Source organism: Fukomys damarensis, unplaced genomic scaffold, assembly GCF_012274545.1.
Source record: "Fukomys damarensis isolate Sample0158 unplaced genomic scaffold, DMR_v1.0_HiC HiC_scaffold_25, whole genome shotgun sequence".
In the NCBI taxonomy this organism is placed as follows: domain Eukaryota; kingdom Metazoa; phylum Chordata; class Mammalia; order Rodentia; family Bathyergidae; genus Fukomys; species Fukomys damarensis.
Window position 1 is genome coordinate 4,989,076 of NW_022900937.1, and position 23,353 is coordinate 5,012,428.

The 23,353-nt window shown below is 36.6% G+C and overlaps 1 protein-coding gene across 5 annotated transcripts in view; it reads left to right on the plus strand.

Moving 5' to 3' along the window:
- The window catches only part of Tbck (TBC1 domain containing kinase), a 161,045-nt gene that overhangs the window by 12,550 nt on the left and 125,142 nt on the right, over positions 1-23,353 (plus strand). For 4 of the 5 annotated variants that reach the window (XM_010641549.2, XM_010641548.3, XM_010641546.3 and 1 more), the window contains exon 3: positions 3,643-3,715. In XM_010641549.2, the coding sequence (XP_010639851.1) occupies positions 3,643-3,715 (73 nt within the window). Of the gene's footprint in view, positions 1-3,642; positions 3,716-5,494; positions 5,520-23,353 lie in introns of those variants that run through there. The other variant, XM_033756145.1, reaches the window with a different exon arrangement.

Genomic DNA, 23,353 nt, shown 5'->3' on the forward strand with positions numbered 1-23,353 from the left:
TTTTTTTTTTTTTTTCGGTGCCAAGGATTGAACTCAGGTCCTTGCACTTGCAAGGCAGGCCACTGAACCGCTGAGCTAAATCCCCAGCCCTTTTTATCTGCAAAATTTATTCTTAAAAGAATCCTCAGTTCTGTGTTAAGGTTGTTCAGCTGATTGAGTCAGGATCACTCATTATTTGGGACACTTTTTGTTACCTAAACTGATTATAGACTGTAACCTTTTATAAAGTATCTTCACAAAAACATCTAGATTTATTTTTTTGAAAACCTGCTACTAAAGCCTAACCAAGTTGATTCATAAATCTGATCATCATCAAAGTGTCCTGGTACCATCAGTGTTTTTTAAGTCATAGTATTTTTCTTTGTTGGTTTTATATTTTTATGTATTTGTTTAGATACTACATTTTAAAGATGATGAGCTAGTCTGTTTTCATTGTGAATAACAAATGATGCAGAAACTGCTCTAATAGCCCTTTGTATTAAGATATAATTCACCTTTTTTCTGAATTAAGAAAGGTAATTTAAGTTATTCTTTTATGCTTCCCCACTCAGCTTCTTTATTATATTTCTTGCTTAATCTTCAGTTTCTTACTTATATTTGGTTCAGGCTAACATACTACATGATGCTTGGCATTCATCAAATCTCTGTTAGAAAAAAAACTATTATTTCATAGTTATTGTATGTTCACCTTAGGGTCACATTTGTTTTTTATAAATATTGCCACTACATTGCTGATTTATATTTGGCACATTATGATTCCCAAATAGTTTATTCTGTGAAACTCCATTGTTTTTATAACAAACAGAAGTTATTTGGAAGCATGGTCCATTTTCAGAATGAAGAGTCTAATGAGCTCTGGAGAAGCGAGTTTGTATTGGAAGCATTGTTTTGGTGCACACTCCATAGCCTCTGGGAAAAGCAGTGCTATCCTGTCAGTGAAAATGGCTCTGCAGTATTAAAACAATTTCTTAGGAGTTCTGCAGACTCTTGAGGCTTTGGCAGACTTTGGTGGTTTTCATTTCCACATGAAGCCTGACACATTTCAGTGTAGTGCCAAACACTGGAAGTGCCTTACAGATATATTTATGGATATCCATTTGAAATGATTAATTAATGGGACACTTGCATTTCATAAATTCTGATGTTATATTTTATTTTATTTTATTTATTATTATTTTTGTTTTTGGTACCGGGGATCCAACTCATGACCTTGCGCTCGCGAGGCAGCCAGTGGAACCACTGAGCTAAATCACCAGCCCGTGATGTTATATTTTAATATTAGTGCTCCTGGTATGATAATAAACTAGATATAGTTTACAACATGAGCATGTAATTTTCTATATAGAACACATATCTGTTTAGATAATGGGTGTCATCATTTCTAATGGCCACATCATGCCCTTTCTCTAAACAAATAAACATTTTTAGAACATGCCTAAGTGTTAGGTGACATTCAAGATGCTCTTAATGTAATACTGGACAAAACTAACATTATTCCTGCCATCGTGAAACATATTATCTAGAGAAGAAAGATCTTAAAAATGTATGAACATTTGAGTTGAATGCTATAAAAGGAAGCACAGTGTAGAATAGAGTTCATTATAGGAATAGCAGATCAGTTTGGGAATGAAAGGAGTTCTCAAGGAAGGAAGTCATATTTAACTGAGGCCGAAGCCAGGCATGGTGGTGCACGCCTGTAATCCCAGCACTCGTGAGGCTGAGGCAGGAGGATCACTGTGAGTTCGAGACCAGCCTGGGCTACATAGTGAGTTCCGGTTCAGTCTCAACTACATAGTGAGACCCTGTCTCAAAAAAGCCAAAAAAAAAAAAAAAAGAAAAAAAAGAAAGAAAGAGAAAGAAAAACATTAACTGAGGCCCAAAGCATGAAAAATAATAAACACTAATAGTGTCAGGCACTATTCTGTGTCCCTATTTATTCACTCACAACCTCACAGCAACTCTGTGGGGTAGGTACTATTATTTTCTTCCTCTTGCAGAAGAGGAAACTGGCGAATAGGTTAGCAAACTTCCCTAATGTCGCAGGGCTAAGGAATAGTGAAATTGGGGTCTGAGCCAAGAGAAAGATCTGTGCTCTTAACCATTACGTTACAGGGTGGAAATTGGCTGCAAGTGAATAGGCAAGATCATTTCAGGCAATTGGTTTACATGATGAAGAGATTGTTGCAGTAACCTATTGAGATAATATTGGCTTGGACCCAGATTGAAACAGGTGGAGAAAATTATATAGATTCTGGGGATATTTGGGTGATAGATGTAGCGGGACTCTGTGGTTTTAAGAAAGGCAGATGACTCAAGGTTTTGCCTAGAGCAGCTGGCTGGGTAGTGGTGCTAAAGGGGACAGACTTGAAGACAAACATTAAATTCAGTTTTGTTTCACTTGAGTTTAAGGTAACATATTAATGCAAGAACTTTGCTATAGAAGTCTGTAGTTTAGAAGCAAATTCTAAGCTTGACATAGCATTTTCTACAGTATTTTTCTGGCCTTGGAGAAATGAGGAGAAAACATAGCTAGAATCACAAGTAGCAAAACAGGCTATACTTTTGTTTGGGTAGAAGAGGTGATGATCCACAGAAGAGACTAAAGGGAAGGAGCCACTTAGGGATAAGGAAAACTGGCAAAATATGGTAACAAAACAAAGGATTTTCTGGTAAGATTGTCTGTTTTATTCTTTTAGAACTTACTCCCTTTATCTAGTCTCTTGTTAGTGGGTACCTAGGCTGACTCCGTTAGCTATTATAACTAGTGCTGCAGTAAACGTGGTTGTACAAGTATCTCTATGGTACACTGATTTCATTTCCTTTGGATATATACCCAGAAGTAGGAGAGCATTTTTAGTTTTTTGAGGAACCTCCATACTATTCTCCATAATGTCATCGTGTTTTATGTTAACCTGCTTTCCTAGGATCCATTTTGCATAATACCCCAGTTTCTTTTCATCCATACTTCTGAAATAATTTTTCCAAATACCCATCCACTTGTAAAGCCTGTTGTACAAGTGTTAGTCACTAGAGATAATGGATAAGAAAAATGTATGCATCAGAACTATGCTATCTTACTCTTAGATGATTTGTTGGAAAATATAAATTACATCATAATTTTCATGTACCTTTTACAATTTTATATCAGTCTCAGCCCTACCCATGTTGTTGTCTAAGTCCAAGTTAATTTTTTTCCTCCAGTGTCATAATTCAGAACACTTCTACTTTTCTCAAATTTCTAAACTCAGTTTCAAAGATCTGTATTTAAACCAGACTGTCAAAGAAATCTGTACCTAGCTGCTCAGTTTCCCCTTCCTTTCCATATGTCTTTGTATATTATTCCAATACTTTACTTCTACCAGTCTATATCAGAAAAATGATCACTTCTTTTCCCCAAGGTGGTTTTCCATTTTTCTTGAAACATATGAGAAACTCTAGAGAAAACACAAGGTGAAAAGTAATTATTATATTTATGTGATTTTATTGGATGCTTATTCTATATACTTGGAAATGATATGTGTTTGAAAAGCTTTTCTAAAATACTATTTGTATTCTGTATTAATATTTTTGGTAGAATATACTCTTGTTATTAAATTATCATGTTAATCAAATATAAAATGGATTTCATTTTGTTTTCCTCAGAAAGACTAGTGGTGGTGGCTGAACACTGTGAGCGGAGCCTGGAAGATTTGCTTCGAGAAAGGAAACCTGTGAGGTACTGTGTGACAAACAGCAGGAAAAATAAATGAAGAATGGGAACTGGCAGACAGACATTTTGATGAGAAACCACAGGGCTTGGTTTCCTTCTGTTACTTGTTTAATAATACAAACCAGGTGCAAATTTTCACCCTAGGAAATTCATTTCACAAGCTACATAAAAATTCAAAGTTAATATTATATGGTATTCAGATTTTGTGAAATAGGTGTTGTGCGAAGTGCCTAAAAAGCCTCAAAAGAACTTAAGTATATGAAAGTTTGACATCTTCTAGTGTTAAGCATTTAATTGCGTGAGAGAAAGTTTATCTTGTGGAAAGGAACTGCATGGTACTTTGTCACAGGATGCTGGTATTCCTAGGGATACAATGAACTGTGTTGAGCAGGACATTTTGAGGAGGAAGAAGAGGTAATAAAGTGAGGTGTACCACTTAATGATACAGTTTGAATTCAGTTATTTCAATGACTTACTGAATTTACTTTCTGTTTCTTGGTAAGAAGATGGTGGTCTAGACTTTTTTATTACAAGCCCACTGTTAAATAAGCTATTTCATAGACTTTCTGAAATTATCTTGCCATGAATCTTTATGGCATTATAATCATTTCTCTATCTTTCCAAACCTGTGGCTGGAGTTGCTGCAATGTAGGGAAAGGAAGGATCCATAAAAGAGTACCCAGACTATCCCAAGGATGGCCCAGTTTGGATTCCAAAGGAAAATGCACTAAAAGCTAGGGTGATCAGTCCAAAGCAGTTATTAGGAGAACTCACAGAATGCTGCAGCTTACTCTGCAGACTCAAAGCAAGAAAAAATGGTGCTCTCCACAGGCGTATGTGCAGTGAGGGTCAGGACCTGGAGTTTACATGCATATTTAAGGTATTTGGATCCAGGGCTGAGGCCATTTTCTTCCTGGGTTTTGGGCAACATCCTGAATACCCTTGTCAATGCTAGGGAATGTTCAGAGGCTTGACTTGGACAGAAGCCTGCTAGGAAAAACCTGCAGCTGGCTGGGTCACTGAGCAGTTAGTCCACTCTGATTTGTGTTTAGGGCACAAAAATAAATTGAGGGTGAGGGACAGGTAGATGAAGAACTAGGGGAATTGTCCTAGTTTTCAAAACTAATCTTACCCTCATTGATAACACTTTGCCTTCACCACAATATTCTGGATAAGAATAGACTTTTTCCAAGGGGAATGCCGGGTGAGGTGGCACATACCTGTAATCCTAGCACTCACGAGCCTTAGGCAGGAGGATCGCTCCAAGTTTAAGACCAGCCTGGGCTACATAGTCATTTCAAGGCCAGCCTGAACTAGTGAGACCCTGTCTTAAAAACAAAAATTAAATTAAAACTTTTCCAAAGGGGGGAAGGTGTATCTTGCTAAATGGCAATAATTTTATAGAAGCTAAACAAGTAAATTGAATGAAAGAACTTTCTTGGTAGCTGGACATAGTGGTGCATGCTGGTAATCTTAGCACTCTGGGAGGCTCAGACAGAAAGATTGCAAGTTCAAGTCCAGCCTAGGCAACTTAGTGACTTTTATGGTTTATGTCTAGATGTCCTCCCAAAGCTTCATGTACTCATAGGTGGAGTTTCTGAAGGGTAATTGGACTATGGGGCGTATAGCTGGATGTGTAGTTAATAGAGGGGACCTGGTCCCAAGACATAGATCACTGGGGATGTGACCTCCCTCACAGTGCCTCCTTTGACTGTGCTTCCTACCACAGCTCTCCTCCACCAACCCTTTCACTATGACCTGCCTGGCTCGGAGCCAGACCACCACAGCCTGAATCCTCTATAAAATAAGAGTAAGTGAAGCCCTTCTCCTTTAAGTTACAGGTGTTAAGTACTTTATCCCAGTGATGAGAAAAGTGACTGAGACCATGATATAGCAAGACCCGCTCTCAAAGAGAGAACATAAAAACACAGTGGGGATGTAGCTCAATGAGAAGGCCCTGGATTCAGTTCAAAGTACAATAAATAGCAAAAAGCCCAGAAGGGCTCAGTGGCACCGTGCCTGCCTTGTAAGTACAAGATCCTGAATTTGATCCCCAGTACCACACACACGCACACAAAACCCAGAAGAACTTTGCTTCATGCTTTAAATGACTTGGTTTTGAGTGACCTCTTGAATGAAAAAAGCGAATGACCCGTGTGCAGTGGTGTATCTGACCTGTGGCCACCAGGCAGGATGCATCTGTGTTATAATAAGAAAATGCAGAAGCACTTTTTGTTTCTAAGCATCATATTATAGGTTTTCTACATGGCCAAAGTCAGTTCATCTTCACTCAGTACAGTGCAGTGTGCTGTGAGCAAAGGATGGCCTAGAGACAGACTATCTAAAGACTACTCTAGGGTCCAGGATTTGGCCCAGTGGTTCTGCTGCCTGCCTCCTAAGCACAAGGTCCCAAGTTTGATCCTGGGTACAAAAAAAAAAAAAAAAGAGACTACTCTAGGTATTAAAGCAACTTTTGTATATGTTAGAAATATAGCTTAACCTTATTTAGTGACTGTGCTTTCATAGTTACAGTTTTTGTAATACCCTAAGGCAGTTCCAAAGTTTGATCCTGGGTAAAAAAAAAAAAAAAAAAGAGACTACTCTAGGTATTAAAGCAACTTTTGTATATGTTAGAAATATAGCTTAACCTTATTTAGTGACTGTGCTTTCATAGTTACAGTTTTTGTAATTCACCAATCTTTGATTTTTTTAAAAGGATATGCAATATTATTTTTTGCTCACTAGTTCATATTTATGCTGTAATTGATAGGCCACTTATCCTATAAAGAATTTTCAGTGAAAGCTAATTGACATTAAGATTAAAACCTAATTGGAGCTACATCTTTGAAGAAAATAATATTGTAACGAAGCCTGGGTTAAATTTGTATAAAGATTTACAACATAATATTTATGGTATAAAAGCTGCTAAGTAGGCAGCTATGCCTAAACTCCTTAATCATTTTTCAGATCTGTAAAACAAGGAATTTTAATACAGGAGTAGCTTTAGTGCGAACTGCTGTCAGCTTAATATCTTAATATTCATTACACCGGATAATATTGTATTGATCAATTGTTCTTATAAATTTTTTCATATTTTCTTATGCTAATATATGAAAGTACTATTTTATTTAAAGGGTAGATTCCTTGACTAAATTTCCTATGACAAATATCACTGCAGAACTTCAGTGCAGTAAGTCCCGACTTAGGAACATTTGAGTTGCCAACTGTCATGGGGATACTGTATAAGGTTCACAGGTGTACTGTATCAGACTCACTTTGTCAGATTACAAATGAATGTGACTTAGGGGTGTTCTCCCGGAGTGGAACTTGTTTGTGAGTTGGGACTTACTGTACTATCATTTAAAATGCTAAAAGTAGGTCAAAATATCATTTTATGACCTGGTCATTCCACTCCAAGACAGAGGCCCTCTTAAGTTATGTACTCTAGAGTCTTATTTACCTCACTTTAGTCACAGCCCTGCCTAGGTATTTAGGAGAAGAACAAAAAATGTGTCCACCAAAAGCTTTGCAAGACAGTGTTCCCCAGAAACATCATTCAGTGTAGCTCCAAACTGGTATGAACGTAAATGTCCATTAATGAGCTGTTAACATTATAAAGGAGGGAACTATAGATGAACTTTGAAACTCTTATGCTGAACAAAGAAGCCAGACATAAAGGATTACATTCTTCCATTTATGTGGCATTCCAGAGCAGTCAGTATTTATCAATGATGACAGAAAAACAGTGCTTGATTTGGTTGGTAGAGGGAAGAATGTAAGAACTAACTCAAAAAAGTCTTGCAGGGTACTTTTGAGATGATGGAAATTTCTCACATCTTGATCAGGTGTTATTTTATATGATGTATGCTTCTGTCAAAACTCACTGAATATATATATTTCACTCAAGTATTTCACTCAAAATATTCTAAATATTGAATAATTTCAGTTATTTTTTAGTTAATATTAATGCTGTTTAGTTTTTTAGTTAATATTAATGTTAGTTTTAGTTAATATTAATGTTCTCAGTTTTAAAAAATAATGCTGAGTTATTTACTTGGCTTGGGCTTTGAATGCCTCATAAAGAAACATGTTGTTAATGAAGGTGCTCAAACCAGGGGCTTGCTTACTTGAATTTCTTGTTTTTAGAAGAGATGGTATGAACATGAATTTGTTATTGCTTACCTGACTATCCCTGATCCCCATTTCTAGTGGTTCAACATTACTTCGTGTAATTTCTCTGGGTTGGGAATTCAGGAACGTTCTAGTTTAGGATGTTGGCTACGAGTTGCAGTCAAGATACAGGCTCGGATTTCAGTCTTCGGCAAGTTTGACTGGGGGTGGTGGTTGGTCCCTAAGACAGCTCACTCAAAAGATGGGGCAAGTTTTTAAAAGAAGCTTTGGTTCTTCCTTCTGTTGAGCCACAGGCCACCTGAGCATTCTCAGAGTGAGCAATAGTAAGAGAGTAAAGACAGCAAAGTAGAACCTGAAGTGCCCTTTGTGGCCTAGCCTCAAAACCATACTGTCATTTCCACAGCACCCTGTGGTTGCACAGGTCGGCTATTAGCTCTGTTCACTGTGTGAGGGGATGACTCGGGAATATGAATTCGAAAGTCAGGAGTAGTCTGGGACCATCTTGAGGCCGGCTAACACATGAATCCTAGAGATTGTATGAGGACTGTTATAAGAAATGCTAAAACAGCATTAATATTAACTGAAAAATAACTGAAATTATTCAATATTTAGAATACTTCGAACCAGAGAAGGGAAGGGGTTTGTACTACAAAGATAGGGTGAAGTGTTAAGGGAGTATTCCTAAGTACCAGGATGGGATAGGGTCTTAATGGGCATAGCTGTGCCATGGTAAGAATTCAGCTGCATCCCAAAGTGCATGTTGGCTGTGGTCTCGCTTGAGTTTCAGAGGACTCCGAAAGACATCACAAAGGGCCGTGGTACGGAGGAAGGCCATATTGCTAGAATGTTCCCGCTGATTTCCACATCTCTTTCTAGCCATGTGCCCTTCCTTTACTTACTAAAAGAACTGAAGCAAAAAAGGGACGTTTGTGCCTTAGAAAACAAATTTCCATCTCCAGCATTTTATTTCAACTCCACCCTTTTTCTTTTTTACTTTTTTTAAGCTTTCCAGATTACTAAATAAGGATGCGGTTGACATAACTATGCCAATGAAATTATAGCCATTGGCTAATGAAAAGTTCTAGCTCTCTCTGCTGGTTTCTTTTTATCCTTGTTTTAGAGTTGATGAATCTTGTAGCAGTGAACGTCAGTAGTTTCTACAATATAAGAAACCACCTTTGTTCAGTGCCTTAGTGTCTAAAATACTATAGGTGGAAACACACTCTTCGAGTGTGCATATGAATGTAAATAAGACTCTTGTAGTCTGTCGTGCCATGTTCATTTTATAACAGTTGTTTTTTATTCACTCTAAGTAGAACATAGTGGCCTTTACAGCTCTTTTTAGTTTCTGCAAGCGAAATGAATTTAAACATTTGTGTAAGGTATGTTTTTAATCATTGTGGTAATAGACTAAGACTCAGAATTTTCCATGTGAATTTTGGACTATAGCATTCAGGACTTACTGTCTTGGAGTAGAAATGATCCTGTCAGGTTCAGTTCCAAGCTGTTATCTGATCCATCCATCTAAATTAGTTTGGTTGAAAACTATTTGACTTTTCCACATATTTGAATTGCATTAGACTCCAATAGCAGAACAAGTCTCATGTGTGGAGTTGATGTGCTGCAATTTTAATTAATTCCATAAGCTGTTTATAGAAAGTGAGATGTTCCTAAGGCTTATAGATTAATTCTTTCCTCTACTGCCTTAAGTAAGCACTCTGCACCTGTAAGAAAGCAGATGTAAACAGGAAATCTATTTAAATGGGGCGGTAATTTGAGACTCATAAATTTTACTTTTTCATTTGTTTCTAACTTTGGCAAAAAGAAAGGCTGCAAGTTGTCTGATAGTTGGCATTTTTTCAGATAACTACTGCATCTAACCATATAGCTTACTTGATTTATAGTTTGAAGAAAATTTTAAATTTGTTAAAATTGGTGGGATAGAGAGTAGGAGAATGAAGACTAGAAACTTCAGAATGTGTCTTGGATCAGTTCGTGGACTTTTTTGTCTGACAGATTTAATATTAAACTAAGCAATGTGATATTAGTACACCAGACTATTACATCACTTTACTAATAGATTATGACTTAGATTGTCTTGAAGTTTCAGACATCACTAAAGGATCAAGCATTCTCTGTCTAGCTTTCATGACCATGAAGCCCTTTTGAGAACTTTTGTTATCCTAGCAGAAAATAAGTCTTTGCTGTGAGGTGCAGGTGTTACTGTGTTGTTAGTCTTTTGCACTACATGTTTTTGCATAGTTTGCTAACCTGGTTTAAAGGAGAAAGGTATTCAGCATCTCTTTAAAGACCATTCAGTGTAGAATATAAGGAATTACTTTGGAGAAAAAGCTGCTCTTCCCAGTGGCTTTTTATGTTACCTGTGCCAGGGTCCAGTCTTGCCAACATTTTTCTCGAGTTTCAGCAAAATGATCAAAATTAGTAGTTGGAAACACTGAGGCATGGAATTAGGCTCCCATAGCCAGTAAGTTTCAAGAAAAAAATTACAGCAGTTGGAAGACTTCTTTGAAGTCATCTCATATTTGTTGTCCGTGAATCTACTTCGTTACTACTCAAAAACTAGATTCAAGAGCCTGAAAAGTGGAGAAATTTAGATCTCAACTGTTCTCTGGAGTATTTGCCAGAGAATGTTAAAAGAGATGAAACTTCATCACTTCTATTAAAGCATGAGGAAATGGTTTGCCTTTTAATGCTAGATTTGTGAAAAAGCATTTCCCTTTTGTGTTAGTGTTACATATTCAGAATATGTACTTCTGCTAAATCTATAAAAGTAATGGCAAATTTAACTCATTGACAGAATTTCGTTAGTTTTGCACTTGCAGTAGACTTTCTACATTGGCCTTAAATTTGCAGTGGAAGGAAGGTGGGCAGGGAAGGCACGCTTCTTTCATAAAATGTTTGTCACATGTTTCTAGGGTTAAGGATTTGAAAGTTTACCCGAATACCAACGGCATTCCAGAGGTTATATATGGACATTGTGATGGGAAACAGACAGGGTCTGCAGTTGTTTACTAGCTTGATGGAAAACATGATTTGACGTATGTGGATGAGTAAGTTTTATTTGCCCCATTAAAACACTTCTTACTCACTGAATGAGGTACTCCAAAGAATTTGGACATATTCTGGAATGTCATCCAGAGTAGGATAATGAATCACAGTTATTTTTTTCCCCTAGTACTAGGGATTGAATCCAGGGTCTTTGCACTGAGCCACCTCCTCAGCCCCTTTAAAAAAAAAAAAAAAAATTTTTTTTTTTTTAGATGAAATCTCACCATTTTGCTAAGTTGCTCAGGTTGGGCTCAAACTTGGAATCCTCTTGCCTCAGCCTCACATAGTTCTGGGACTACAAGTGTACACCCCCTTGTCTGGCTACAGGTGATTTCTGATGCCTATCAGAAATTGGTAGTGGATATCCTTATTTTAAAATAATAGCTGATGGTGGAAATTTAGACTTACACATGTTTTTGTGCGTTCAAGGCAAGCACATTTAACATTACAGTGTAGTCATGTAAATTAGATATGTACATAAGTGATGTATATTTTTCTCCCTATTTTACCTGTTTTAAGAAAGAAAATAATACGAAAAGGTGTTCTACACTCAGGCTTGGAATCTTGTTCAGTCTTTGGCTTTATGCCTGTCTTGAGCCTAGAACTATTAGTTGTCAAGTATTGTTAATACAACCATGCTGATGTTTCTCACGTCTTTACTACCAAACAGCTTGCCTGTTGTGTGGCAACAGTCTTATAACTAGCCTTCTTGATTTTCATCATTTCATACCCCATTCACTTCTACTTCCTCTGCTGTATTAAGATTCTTAAAGACCAGTCCATTCTCTGCTCAAAAAACCTTTGGGGAAAAAAACTTTTATTTGTTTGTTTGTTTTTAATCTTACTGAGTTTATTGGTACTTTTTAAGTATACAGTACAGTTACTTTCATCATTGGGATCTTGTACCCTTACGTGACACATCTTGATTCTCATTTAGGGGAAAAAACATTTTTTTTTTTCCTGAAGAAAAAGCCTTTATAAGCTTAGGATCTGACTTCAATCTAACTCTAAATTATTTCCAAATAGTGTCTAAATTGTGCAAGTAGGTTTTCTGTTACCAAAATATACTTGAGTGCTGGAGAATTAAAATATAGCAGGAAGACTGAGCTGGGTCTTTTTGTGTAACAGTGTTAACCTCCACCCTTTAGCACATAATGTCTAGCACTTCCTTGAATTAAGCACTCCTCTGCCTTCCTTTGTATCTATCTTCTTAACCAAAGCAAAAATCATCTTTTGCTGGGGATTTTTATTACATTCTATTTCACAACCAGAAAGGAACCTTTACCTTATAATTGTTTCCTGGTAGTTACACATTTAAGGAAGAAAATGGTTTATCTTCTCTAATAACCTGTCTGATGCACATACTGTAATTCATTTATTTTTCTGTCACTTGACGTGGTTACCACAAGAGTTTATATATAGTAAATGTCCTGATAAATGAACTATGAAGTGAATTTAATTTTTAGTTTATGTAATTATGTAATTATGTTTCATGTAATTAGTCACACAATTTAGTTTAGTTTTGCCCTGTTATCTTTCCTTTAATTATGTGTCATAATTTTATTTTCCAAAAAATGAGTTTGAGTGAAAGTACGATCAAACATGATCTTGGTAATTTGGATTTTATTCATAAAATGGCATTCATAATTCGATTAAACAAATTATCAATTTTCTTTCTCGGGGCTCTGAGGAACAATCCACTGCTAAGATCATTCAGAGCAATTGCAGAACTCAATTCCTTGCATCTATGTGCGTGTGCTCCCTATTTTTTGATTGCTATCTCTCTAGGGCTGCTCTCAGCTCCTTTTGGCCATCCATATATTCATTGTCATCTGTCTCTCCACCTTCAAGCCAGCAAAGGAGAATCATGTATGATTTATGCATTGACTCTCTTATTTCCTGTCTTAACCTCCAAGTCCAGATTTCAAAGGCTCCTGTAGATAAGTCAGACCCTTATTCTTAAGGTTGACTATAATATCCTTCATTCAATCAGAGTAGACTCCGTCCCGTTCCCATTCTTAGGATTATGCAAGGTTTGTACATTATGGAATAGAAATCCTGGGACCATTTTAGAGTTTTACCTATCACAGTTTGGTTAGGGAATATTTGAGAAAACTTTTTAGATTTACAAGCAAAAGTGATAATTCATATTCTCTTGTGTTAGTACGTTATTGTGGCTAAGGTAGTGGGGGTTGTCCTGTACTAAAGCTTTAGCTATACCTGTATGTTGGATGTACTCATGGGACTCAGAAGTCATTGTCCTCATAGTTAGGGAATATTGCAGCAAGAATATGCAGTGGTGGTGAACCTATGGCAAGTGCGCTGCAGAGGGCTGTTTGTATCATTGAAAGCTCTAAAAAGTTCGCCATCACTGCTACACAGCAAAACCTGCAAAGAGAAAAGGCTTATGGGGCAGAGTATGGAGGGAACCATAGCTTCCTACAGTCCTTACAGTCACTAATTACGCCGTAGGTGTAAAGTGTGGTCACGTGCGCCTCAGTGACAGGGCTTTATTGAGGATTGGTCACGTGGGCACAAAGCACTTACTAAAGTTCCAGCCTCCTGAAAGAAAGCAGGTGTTCAGTATGACCTACATTACACCAGCTATCTAGACAAGCTTCCATAGAGTGGTTCAAGGCCTCGTGTTGGTGAAACAGTTGGCAGTTAGAACGTTCCAAGAGCACAATTTCCAAGCTTACCAAACTCTAGTAGGAAAACACACTTTTTGGGAGTGTGGAGTGTTTGAGAAATAAGTCCTTTTTTGAGCCAGTGTTAAAGTAGGTTTATAGCTCCTTCCAGTATATATTTCAAGACTTTTTAAACGAATGGCTGCCAGTCTTGTTCTGTTGCAGTTTGAGTGAAGACTTTTTAAAATTCACTCATTCTCATATTAGTTTTATATTGCTGCTATTACATTTCCAAGATTTAATGGCATAAAAACAAAGTTTTTATTTCAGTGGTTCTCTCAGGCATTAGCTGATGGGCTGATTTCTGTGCTTCAGGTGTAACAAGGCTGAAATCAAGGTTTTGACTGCCGTGTTCCCTCTGGAGGCGGAGGAGCCATTCATTTCCAGGCATGCTTGGCTGCTTGGTATAAGTCATGTAATGGCAGGACTGATATGCCCATTTTCTTGCTGACAGGGTTCCGGAGTTGTTTCTAGGGGTACTCATTTGGGGCTTGTGACCCCCTTTCTTCATTGTCAGTTAGTAGCGGCAGTTCATACTCTTCCCAGTGGTGGTGAGCCTGTGGCACGTGTGCTGCAGTGAGCTGTTTATATCACTGAAAGCTCTAAAAGGTTTGCCATTGCCACTCCCGCCTGTCCAGCTCTTCTGTCACTTTCTCTGACTCCTGTTTGCTCTTCTACTGTATTTGAAGGGTGCATGTGGTTGCACTAGGCCCACCTGAATAGCTCGGACTCTCACGACTTCTAGGGTAGGTAGTTAGCAACTTTAGTTTCATCTGCTAAGTAAGTCCCCCATGGCACTACTTAGTTCACCGCATAACCAGGTAACAGGAGTCTTAGGAGGGCACCTTTCAAATCTACCTGCACGCTGTGTTTCTTTTCTCAACCCGTGGTGGGACCAGACAAACCAGGGCCTCCCACGTGTTAGGAAAGTACTCTACCAGGGAATCACATCCCCAGCCCAGCTACTACGTTCTTAATACAGGTAAGTCCTAAAGTCTTTCTAGTCCACTGAAATATACATTTCATATTATTAATTATACTCGAGTTTCTAAAAATAAGTGAGGTGATAACAATTTTAACTCTCTCAACAATTAGAAGCATATTTAACATCTGCATTTATCGAGGAGAGAAACTTTTTGAGTTGCTCAAACAGCTTATTTAGGAAAAAAAATCAAACTTCAATAAAGTTTAAATTCAAAATGTGTTTTCTGTTTTCCAGAATAATAATCAGGAATAAGGTAAACTCTGTAATTATTAAAGTGAAATTTTATTATGGAGAAAGAGCCACTTCTGTGCTCATCTGCAAAAAGAGAAGTCAGAGAATTTAAGAATGTTGATATAAGATGCTGACATGTTACATTTGGTTAGAAACACATATTTTAACCAATGCCTCCTTACCTGAGAAATTCACTCAAGTATTAGCTGCACTATACCATATTTAGCAGGGGTACAAGGACTAGAGCGAGGAAGAGGAGAGTGGGTTTGTGACAGGAAAAGTGTGTAACAGGGGTGATAAACTCAGGAGTCCAGGCAGGTAATTTAGGTGAGTGAAGCGTACTGAGCTAGAGCTGAGTTAGACTGGAATGCACATTTTCCCCTTCAGAGGGGCCAGCCAGTACTCAGCTCCTGTTGTCATGGGAACATGTGTCCTGGCATTACCGTGTATTTTAACGTTTCCAGAGAACTGGATTCCTGTGTAAAATCTCTAAAATGTCTGAATGCCATGGACTAATTAAAAAGTTTAAAACATGTGATACAAACACTGCAAGTACAGTAATGAGCTGAAGTTGACCATTGGGCAACTGGTTTGCAATATCTGACCTGAGTTATCAGTGAAGAAAGATAGTATTTCTTCTGTAATTTGATTTAAATATATGGAGTTATTCTGGAAAGGATGAAGGGTACTGAGTGTTTGTGAAGAATTATTCATGTGTTTTAGCACCTTGGAAAGAAGCTAAAATATCTGCATTTTCTAAATTTACCTTTGAATTGAAAAATTATTTACCTTTGAGAGACTAATTTTAATAGAATAATCTGAGAATGACAAACAACATCTATGTTAGAAGTTATTTTCCCTTGTGAGAACTTTCTGGTAAGAAAATCTATGTGTAACCTCAGTGGTCAGCTGTTACCGAATTATTTCATCTATTCATTGTTTTGCCTTTTATTAAATCATTTGCTTGAGTGAGTGAGGTATCTCAGTAAACGTTAGGAGTTGCATTGTCCTCAAAGGAAAACTTCAGAATTTATTTTGTGACATAGTTACATAAAAGACCAAAGGGGGGTAGTAATATACCAAGTTTTAAATGGTAAATTGTCAACATAAAAGGAATGCAATTAAGTAAGTACTTCAAATCAGGCTAATAAGAGGCAAGAAAGAGTTTCAGTTCCCACCTTAGTTTTTTTTTCCTCACTTTTCAGCTATTGTTATGTTTTATTTTAGTTATTACAGTAGATACCACAACATGCCTTCTTAATTTATCATAGACCTGAGTTCTTATATAATGTAGAATGCTTGTAACACTGTGTATTTACTTTCTTTCTATCTTTTGGTATTGTTATGCATTTTATATTTTATGTTGGCTTTTAAATGTGTAATGTTTTAGTGTCACCATGCATTATTGATTTTGCTTTAAGTAATTTCTTTAAAGACCTTGAGAAAGGAGGAGAAATTCTTTTGGATTTAACTACGTATTTACCATTTCCTGAGCTCTTTATTCCTTTATTTTGATCCAAGTTTCCATCTGGAATCATTTTTCTTCTGCCTAAAAAAATTTCTCTCTCTCTCTTTTTTTTTTTTTTTTAGTGCAAGTCAGATGCTGACAAATTCCCACAGACTTTGGTTATCTAAAAATGTCTTTATATCGCCTTTTTATCATTTTATTATAAAAATCTCAAACATAGTAATGTTAATGTGAGTATGCCTAGATGCTGTAATTACTGTTTTCTAGCTTTTGCTTAAGTGTACATTTATTCATCTGCCTATTTGCTCATTAAACAATCTTCTTAGCCTGGTGCATTTCAAAATAAGTTCCTGATATGAACAGAATCGGTCCCTAATGTTTCAGGGTGTCTGGCATTAACTAGAATTCAATGAGTTATTGTTTTGTTTTATTTTTAGATATTTAGTAAACTATGAAAGCCTTTTCAGCGCACCGTGTGGTGAACTCTGACGCGTGTGTGCTCCTGTGTGTCTCAGGTGCTCGTGAGGACTTGACCACCACCTTCAGCCAAGTTTTCTGCGTGCTCGTCCCAGTCTCTGCCCTCCCCTCCTCAAGCTCCCAGAGCCAACCACGTCTCTCATCTTCCTCATTTGGGCTCATTGTGCTCAGTCTAGCAATTTATATAATTGGAGTGATGCAGGATATACTCTTCTGCATAAGACTTCTTTCAGTGTATATCTGGGAATTAACTATGTATCTCATGTATTACAGCTCAGTATTGCTGACATACGTTTCGTTTTGTGAGTATACTGTATTTAGTTTAGCAGTTTTCTCTTGATGAACCTGTTTTCCGGTTTTTGCCCCTTGTGACTAAAGTTGCTATGAATGTACTTGTGACATTTTTTCTGTGGCCATATATGTTGGGAGTAGTAAGAGAACAATTGATGGGTCATAGGGTCGGCATATATTTAATATTTTAAAAAACTAGCAGATCTTTTCTAAAGTATTTCTTTTACATTTTCACCAATTCATGAGATTCAGTCCCTTCAGGTCTTTGCTATCAGTTAAATGTTTTCAGTGTTTTAATTTTAGCCATATGTAGTTAGTATAAAGTGGTAACTCATTGTGTATTTAACTTATATTTCCATGATGTTCTAAAGGTGTTGAGCATTTTTAAATGTGCTTGTTGGGTGTTTGCATGATTAAATATAAATCCGGCCAATGTTTTTTCCTTTTAAAATTGATTTTTTATTTGTAGGCATTTTTTATATTCTTCATCTCTGTTCTTAATTCTTTTTGCAAGCTTTTCTGCCAGTCTGCTTTACTTGTCCAGTTTTTTAAGTGTATCTTTATTAGCAGAAGTTACTTACAATAAAGTCTAATGTATCACATTTTTCTACTATGCTTATTTTTCTATCTTGTGGAAGAAACCTCTGCCTGCTACCCCAGAGTGATGAAGATACTCTCATATATTTTTCTCTAGAAGCATTACAGTTTTAGATTTTAGGTTAGATCTATGATCCATCTCAATTATTTGTAGATGGTGTTGTTTGGTTTTGCCGTAAAGATATCCAGTTTTAGCTATATTTATTTAAAAGATTTTCTTTTTCTTTTTTTTCCCATTAGATTGCTTTTGTGCCTTTATTAAAAATTTAATGGCTGTGTAAGTGTAGGTCTGTTTCTATTTTGCAGAGATTTCTATTTTGTTTCATTCATCTGTTTTTCTATCCATGTGCCAGCTCTGTACCATCTTGATTACTATAGCTTTATAGTAAATTTGAAGTCAATAGTATACGTTTCCAATTTTGTCCTGTTTGAAGATAACTTTAGCTTTTGTTGGTTCTTTGCATGTTCACATAAATTCTGTTACATTTTCGTGTAAGTGTTTTCATAAACTCACTTTCTTAAAGACATGTGTTACTGTTCTAATTGGTGTTGCCTTGCACTGGTGGATTGGTTTGGGAAGAGCTGGCATCTTATCAACTTGGAGTCCCCATCAGGTTAACGTGTTGTTTCTCTCCAATTTTTTTTTGTTGTTGTTGTTTTTTGAACCGGGGATTGAACTCAGGCCCTTGCTCTTGCAAGGCAGGTGGCGGAACCACTGAGCTAAATCCCCAACCCTCCATTGCTTTTTAATAACCTCGCAAGGTTGTATAGACAGTACCACTATCTAATTCCAGAACACTTTCATTCCTCCGGAAAGAATTAGCAGTTCCTCTCCTTCTGGAAACCACTATTTTACTTTGTCTTTATGATTTAGCTAGTCTAAACTTTTAAATACACAGAATTATAGATGACCTTTTATGCTTGGTTTCTTCCATTTAGTATATTTTCAAGGTTCATCAAAAACATACATGTTTTAGTACTTTGCTATAATGCTTCTCATAGGTACTGTAAGTTATAAACCCTAATGAGTGAGCTAAGGTTTAGAAAATATTAAATGTTTTCTGATGTCAGGATCCCTGTCCACAACATGGCACAAACACCTGCATCTTTAATAGGCTCTTCTCACTGTGATCTTTGTTTGAGCCACAACCCTGATCTGGAATAGCCTTTGTGATAGACACTCTTCAAAAAGTACAGAGGTTAAGGGTTGAGGACGTAGCTCAGTGGTAGAGTCTCTGGCTGGCATGCATGAGGTCCTGTGTTTGATCTCTAGCACTGCAAGAAAAAAAGAAAAAGTATGAAATTTATTGAGAAAATAAGCAGCTTTACATTTCTTAGTTCAGTGAGTCCTTTCATTGTTTATCAGATAATCTGATTCTGTGGAGACTTCTTTGTTGCCTGTCATCTTTATCAAACTCGAAATCAAAATGCAGTCTTTTTGCAGGCTTCAGTATCATCAGAATTTATTGTCATAATTTATCATAGTGGGTTAGCTTGTAAGATAGTTGGAATAAAGAAATGAAACTGCATATACTATAAAAGAATAAATACAGCGCTCTCGAGTTCTTATTCCTTCTTGGCCTCTTAGTTCCCTATTCTATTTATTTTTAAAAATTCCAAGTTTATATAAGAAATATTTTTTTTACCTAAAACTATTCATGACTTCAAAGGAGGAAAGTTAAACAAAAATAATAATGATGAAAATAACAACATACTTGCCCAAATGTGCAATAACTTTGTCCTGGGCTTTGTCTTACCTACTAAAACTCAGTGTGTTCTTTGTAGAAAAACATGAGATAATTTACAGATTTATACACTTAAGAACAATTTTAAAGTATGTGAGCTGAAGTAGGTAACCATCTTTTATACATTGTGGGGTAAATAAATGATAGCAATCATGCACAATTAAAAAACACATAGAGCCTAAAATTGAGAGAACATTTCATTAATACTAGAGTTTTCTGTGAATTGATAAAAGACAGCTGTCCTTCAGTTGTTAAGCAGCATCCTGGGTCGCTGTGGGACAGCGTGAGTAGAAGCTTGTTAACATCTCTTCCAAAGCATAGCAGATGGATGTGCTTCCTTGCATCATATTTTTGAGATCTGAGAGCCTGGCTCATGGGTGAACTAGAACTCGTTCAGAGTGATCTGGCTTAGGAAAAGACTACTTATGTACGTAAGCAGAACTGACTAGAGTTCTAGATTAGCTTTGGGAACAAAATTTACATATTCAAGTGTAATTTTTGCCTTATTCTGTCTTCCTCTGCCGGTATTCTAGGAACCTTCCTGAATTGAGTAGCTAAGAACAAATCTTGGGTTTTTTTCTAATTATTTGATCAAAATATGATCACAGCATAACCCAAACTTATAACACATAGAATTAAGAATTTAAATAGGGTATTTTTATCAATCATCTTGTCATGATTTGCTTAAGATAGACCAATACCTATTTAACTGCGCATTTCAACTTGACCAGCTTTCCTTTGTGCTGTGCTAACTTGCACACCGGCAGTAAACAATGTGGTTTAGGCCCTTTCAACTTCATTGTCAAGACAGGTATTGTGACAGAATACCTAATGGTGTCTAATGTTGGTCCACTTAAAAATGTGTTTTACTGGCAAATCAAAATTCTAGAGTAATAATACTCTTCTTTTTAGCACATGCAACATGTAAATAAACTTAGGAGAGAGGAATCATAATGTTTCAGTGATGGACTGCATGTAGGAAAGTGTTCCCATCAGCTTACACTGCTAATGGTGTCTAAGAACGTCTTAGTTTGTGTAAGTAGATGTCGATATTCACATGACTAATGAGACCTATCTCCATTGTGATACAATGCATAATTGTGATTTTAATTAACAAGCTTTGGAATGAGCTAGAATACAGTTCTAACTAAATATATAACCTCATAGGTTCAGTCTTGGAGAAAAGTCACTCTTAAAACATTCCAAATGCAGAGAGGTTTGGAAAGTTGAACTTATAACCAGCGTATTTGTACTGCCAGTATCCATGACTAAGATGAAAGACAAAATTTTGGAGTGTCTTTGCCAGGGTAATAAAATTCCTCGGGAGAAGAAAACACTGATAGAGCAGAAATACTCCGCTAACCCTGGGCTCTTCCAAAACTGCTTATCAAATGATGATTTTGGTCTCAAGGAGAAACTAGAAAACCATTTGGCAGATTATATTATGTCAGGGGAATAGTTGGAGAACCCAGTATGTAATCTCTAATAATTTATAAAATATATGAATATAATAAAATGATACTGCATAGTTTTATAAAGACCCTTTTTGTGAGAAAAAGTTAGACATCTTGTTGCTTTACTTTTAAAATGATCAGGATTCAATGCTAGGCAAATAGCTCATTGGTCTTCATTTAACTCCTGTTTGGTGTTACATTTCTCACTTTATAAATTTGCGAACTGAGGTAGGGTGAAGATGGAGCATTTTCTAGGCATAGCAAATCAATGACAACCTCCTGGCTTTATATCTGATCCTCAAACCACTAGACTATGCTTTCCATATGTGTTTTGATCTTATCAAATTAATTTTCTGCTAAGAGAAAAACTGATCTGGTATTCAAGTTGGAAAGTTAATTTCTCAATTTATTGTATCCCATTGAGAATTAGATGCATTCCAGATTTAAGTGCTCAACTTGGATTATTTTGGAATAAAGCTGAGTTATAAAATATTTCCAGTCACACAAATTGGAGACAAATGGGCTATTTTTGTACTTATTGCAAAGTAATCCATACTAATTAATCAATAAAACCTCTGTTTCACAACATATGAGTCTGAGGCAAGTGTTTAAATTTAGCATAGATAGGTGACCTTTCAGGCTGAAACATATGCCCAGCAGTGAAATAGCTTATTTCCTTTTTGAATTCTAAAAACTGCTTTACTTTTTTAAAAATGGCTCTTTTAAATACTATAGTACTTTTAACAAAATGTCAAAATGTCATAATTGATAAGTGTCAGATTAAAAGTTGCAGTGATATCAGTTGATCATTAAGAACACCCCCTCCTTAAATTCTGGAATTATAAACCAGTGAATCTTTATAAACAATTGAGCTCTTTTATCTTGAGAAGAATTTCTTTGAAGATAGTGTGGATTTGAACATGTATAATATTATCTGACAATTAATCATAGTATTGTTCCTCTGCCTTTCTTAAATTACACAGTAGCTGACTATATTTCATCTGTGTTTCCTCCCAACATTTTACCTCAGGCTGATACCCATGAAAGGAAAGTTTTAAACCAAAGGAAAATTTCTGTGGGAGAGATCAGGTTTTATAAGGTGAAAGAACATCTTGAACTCATAGAATCCAGAAGTGTGTTTCCTCCCTGGTTTGCTGACAGTCTTGTGTTTTGGCTTGTAGACCAGCCCTTAGAAATATCATGGATCTGAGAAAATAGCATGTGTGGTTTTAGTTACCACCTATATGTGAGCCACTTCCAAATCTATCTCAGCAACCCTGACCTCTCATTCTCTTTCCTGTCTTCTATTTTTTGCAATCTGAGTAACATCTCTTCTTGGAAACATTGCAAATATCCAAACACCTAAAGAAACAGATGGTTTGAGGCGAGTGGGAATCCCTCATATGACTTAGTTTAATTTACAGTTGTAGCCAGGTACTAATAAAATTATCCTGTTACCCACTAGATCAAGATTTATTCTTGCTTCCTTCAGTAAATAAGAGACCAAGAAACATGTAGTTTTAGCAAATGAGTAAGTTTTGTAGGTTGACAGTGAAGTTGAGTTTATTTTATTGATGAATTATGATATATCCTTTCAAATGAAGTTAACATTGTTAATACATTGCTGTTATGACTTTTTTGAGCTGTTATTTCACTAGTGGTAAGGAATGTTTATCTAGTAGTAATCTGCACCTTCTTGTACCATTGTATGATATTTTATACATTATTTAACAAATACTTTTACTTTTTGGTGCACATTTATTGAATACCTACCTTGCAGGCACTGTGACAGGCACAGAGCATCATAGTTGAATAAACTAGTTCTTGAGGTGCAATGAGAAAGACAAAGCTATACAGAAATAATTACATTACAATTAATAAGGCTTGCAACTATGTACTGTCTGAAAAGGAAGGAAACACAGTTCTATCAAGGCATAGAGAAGCCATTTAAATCTTGTCATAGATGAATTTTGAAATAACAGAATAGTTCCAGAGTAAAGAACAACATCAAAACAGGGCTAACTGAGAAAATGAGCTTAAGAGAAGAGAGACCTTACAGGCTTGGTGAGATTAAAAAGCAGGTTCTTAGCAGTGAGGGTTAGAGAAGGAAAGGAGATCATAGCGGGAAAGCTGGGTGTGTTAGACACGGGCTGGGTGATGTCTCCTTGTGGCAGTCTATCCAGTTTGTAATCCTGGCGGGGGCTAGATGGAAACCCATGGACATGGGCATGTGAAGGCGACCAACCTGTGATCCTAGCCAGATCACTTCCTGACAGGCAGGTTGAGATGATTGAATCAGAAACACTAAATACGTTTCCTTTGAAATGCATCTGGAAAGAGTTAGACTGTACTAGTGTAATAGATTTGAAAATTCATTAAGGCATGTTCAAAATGCAAACACAAGCATGTTGACTTTCCACAGTTACTAACATTTATTCTAGCTGCTGGTGGTTCTCTCCCTCTCTCCCTCACTCTCTCCCTCTCCTCCTTCCTCTCCTCCCCCCTCCCC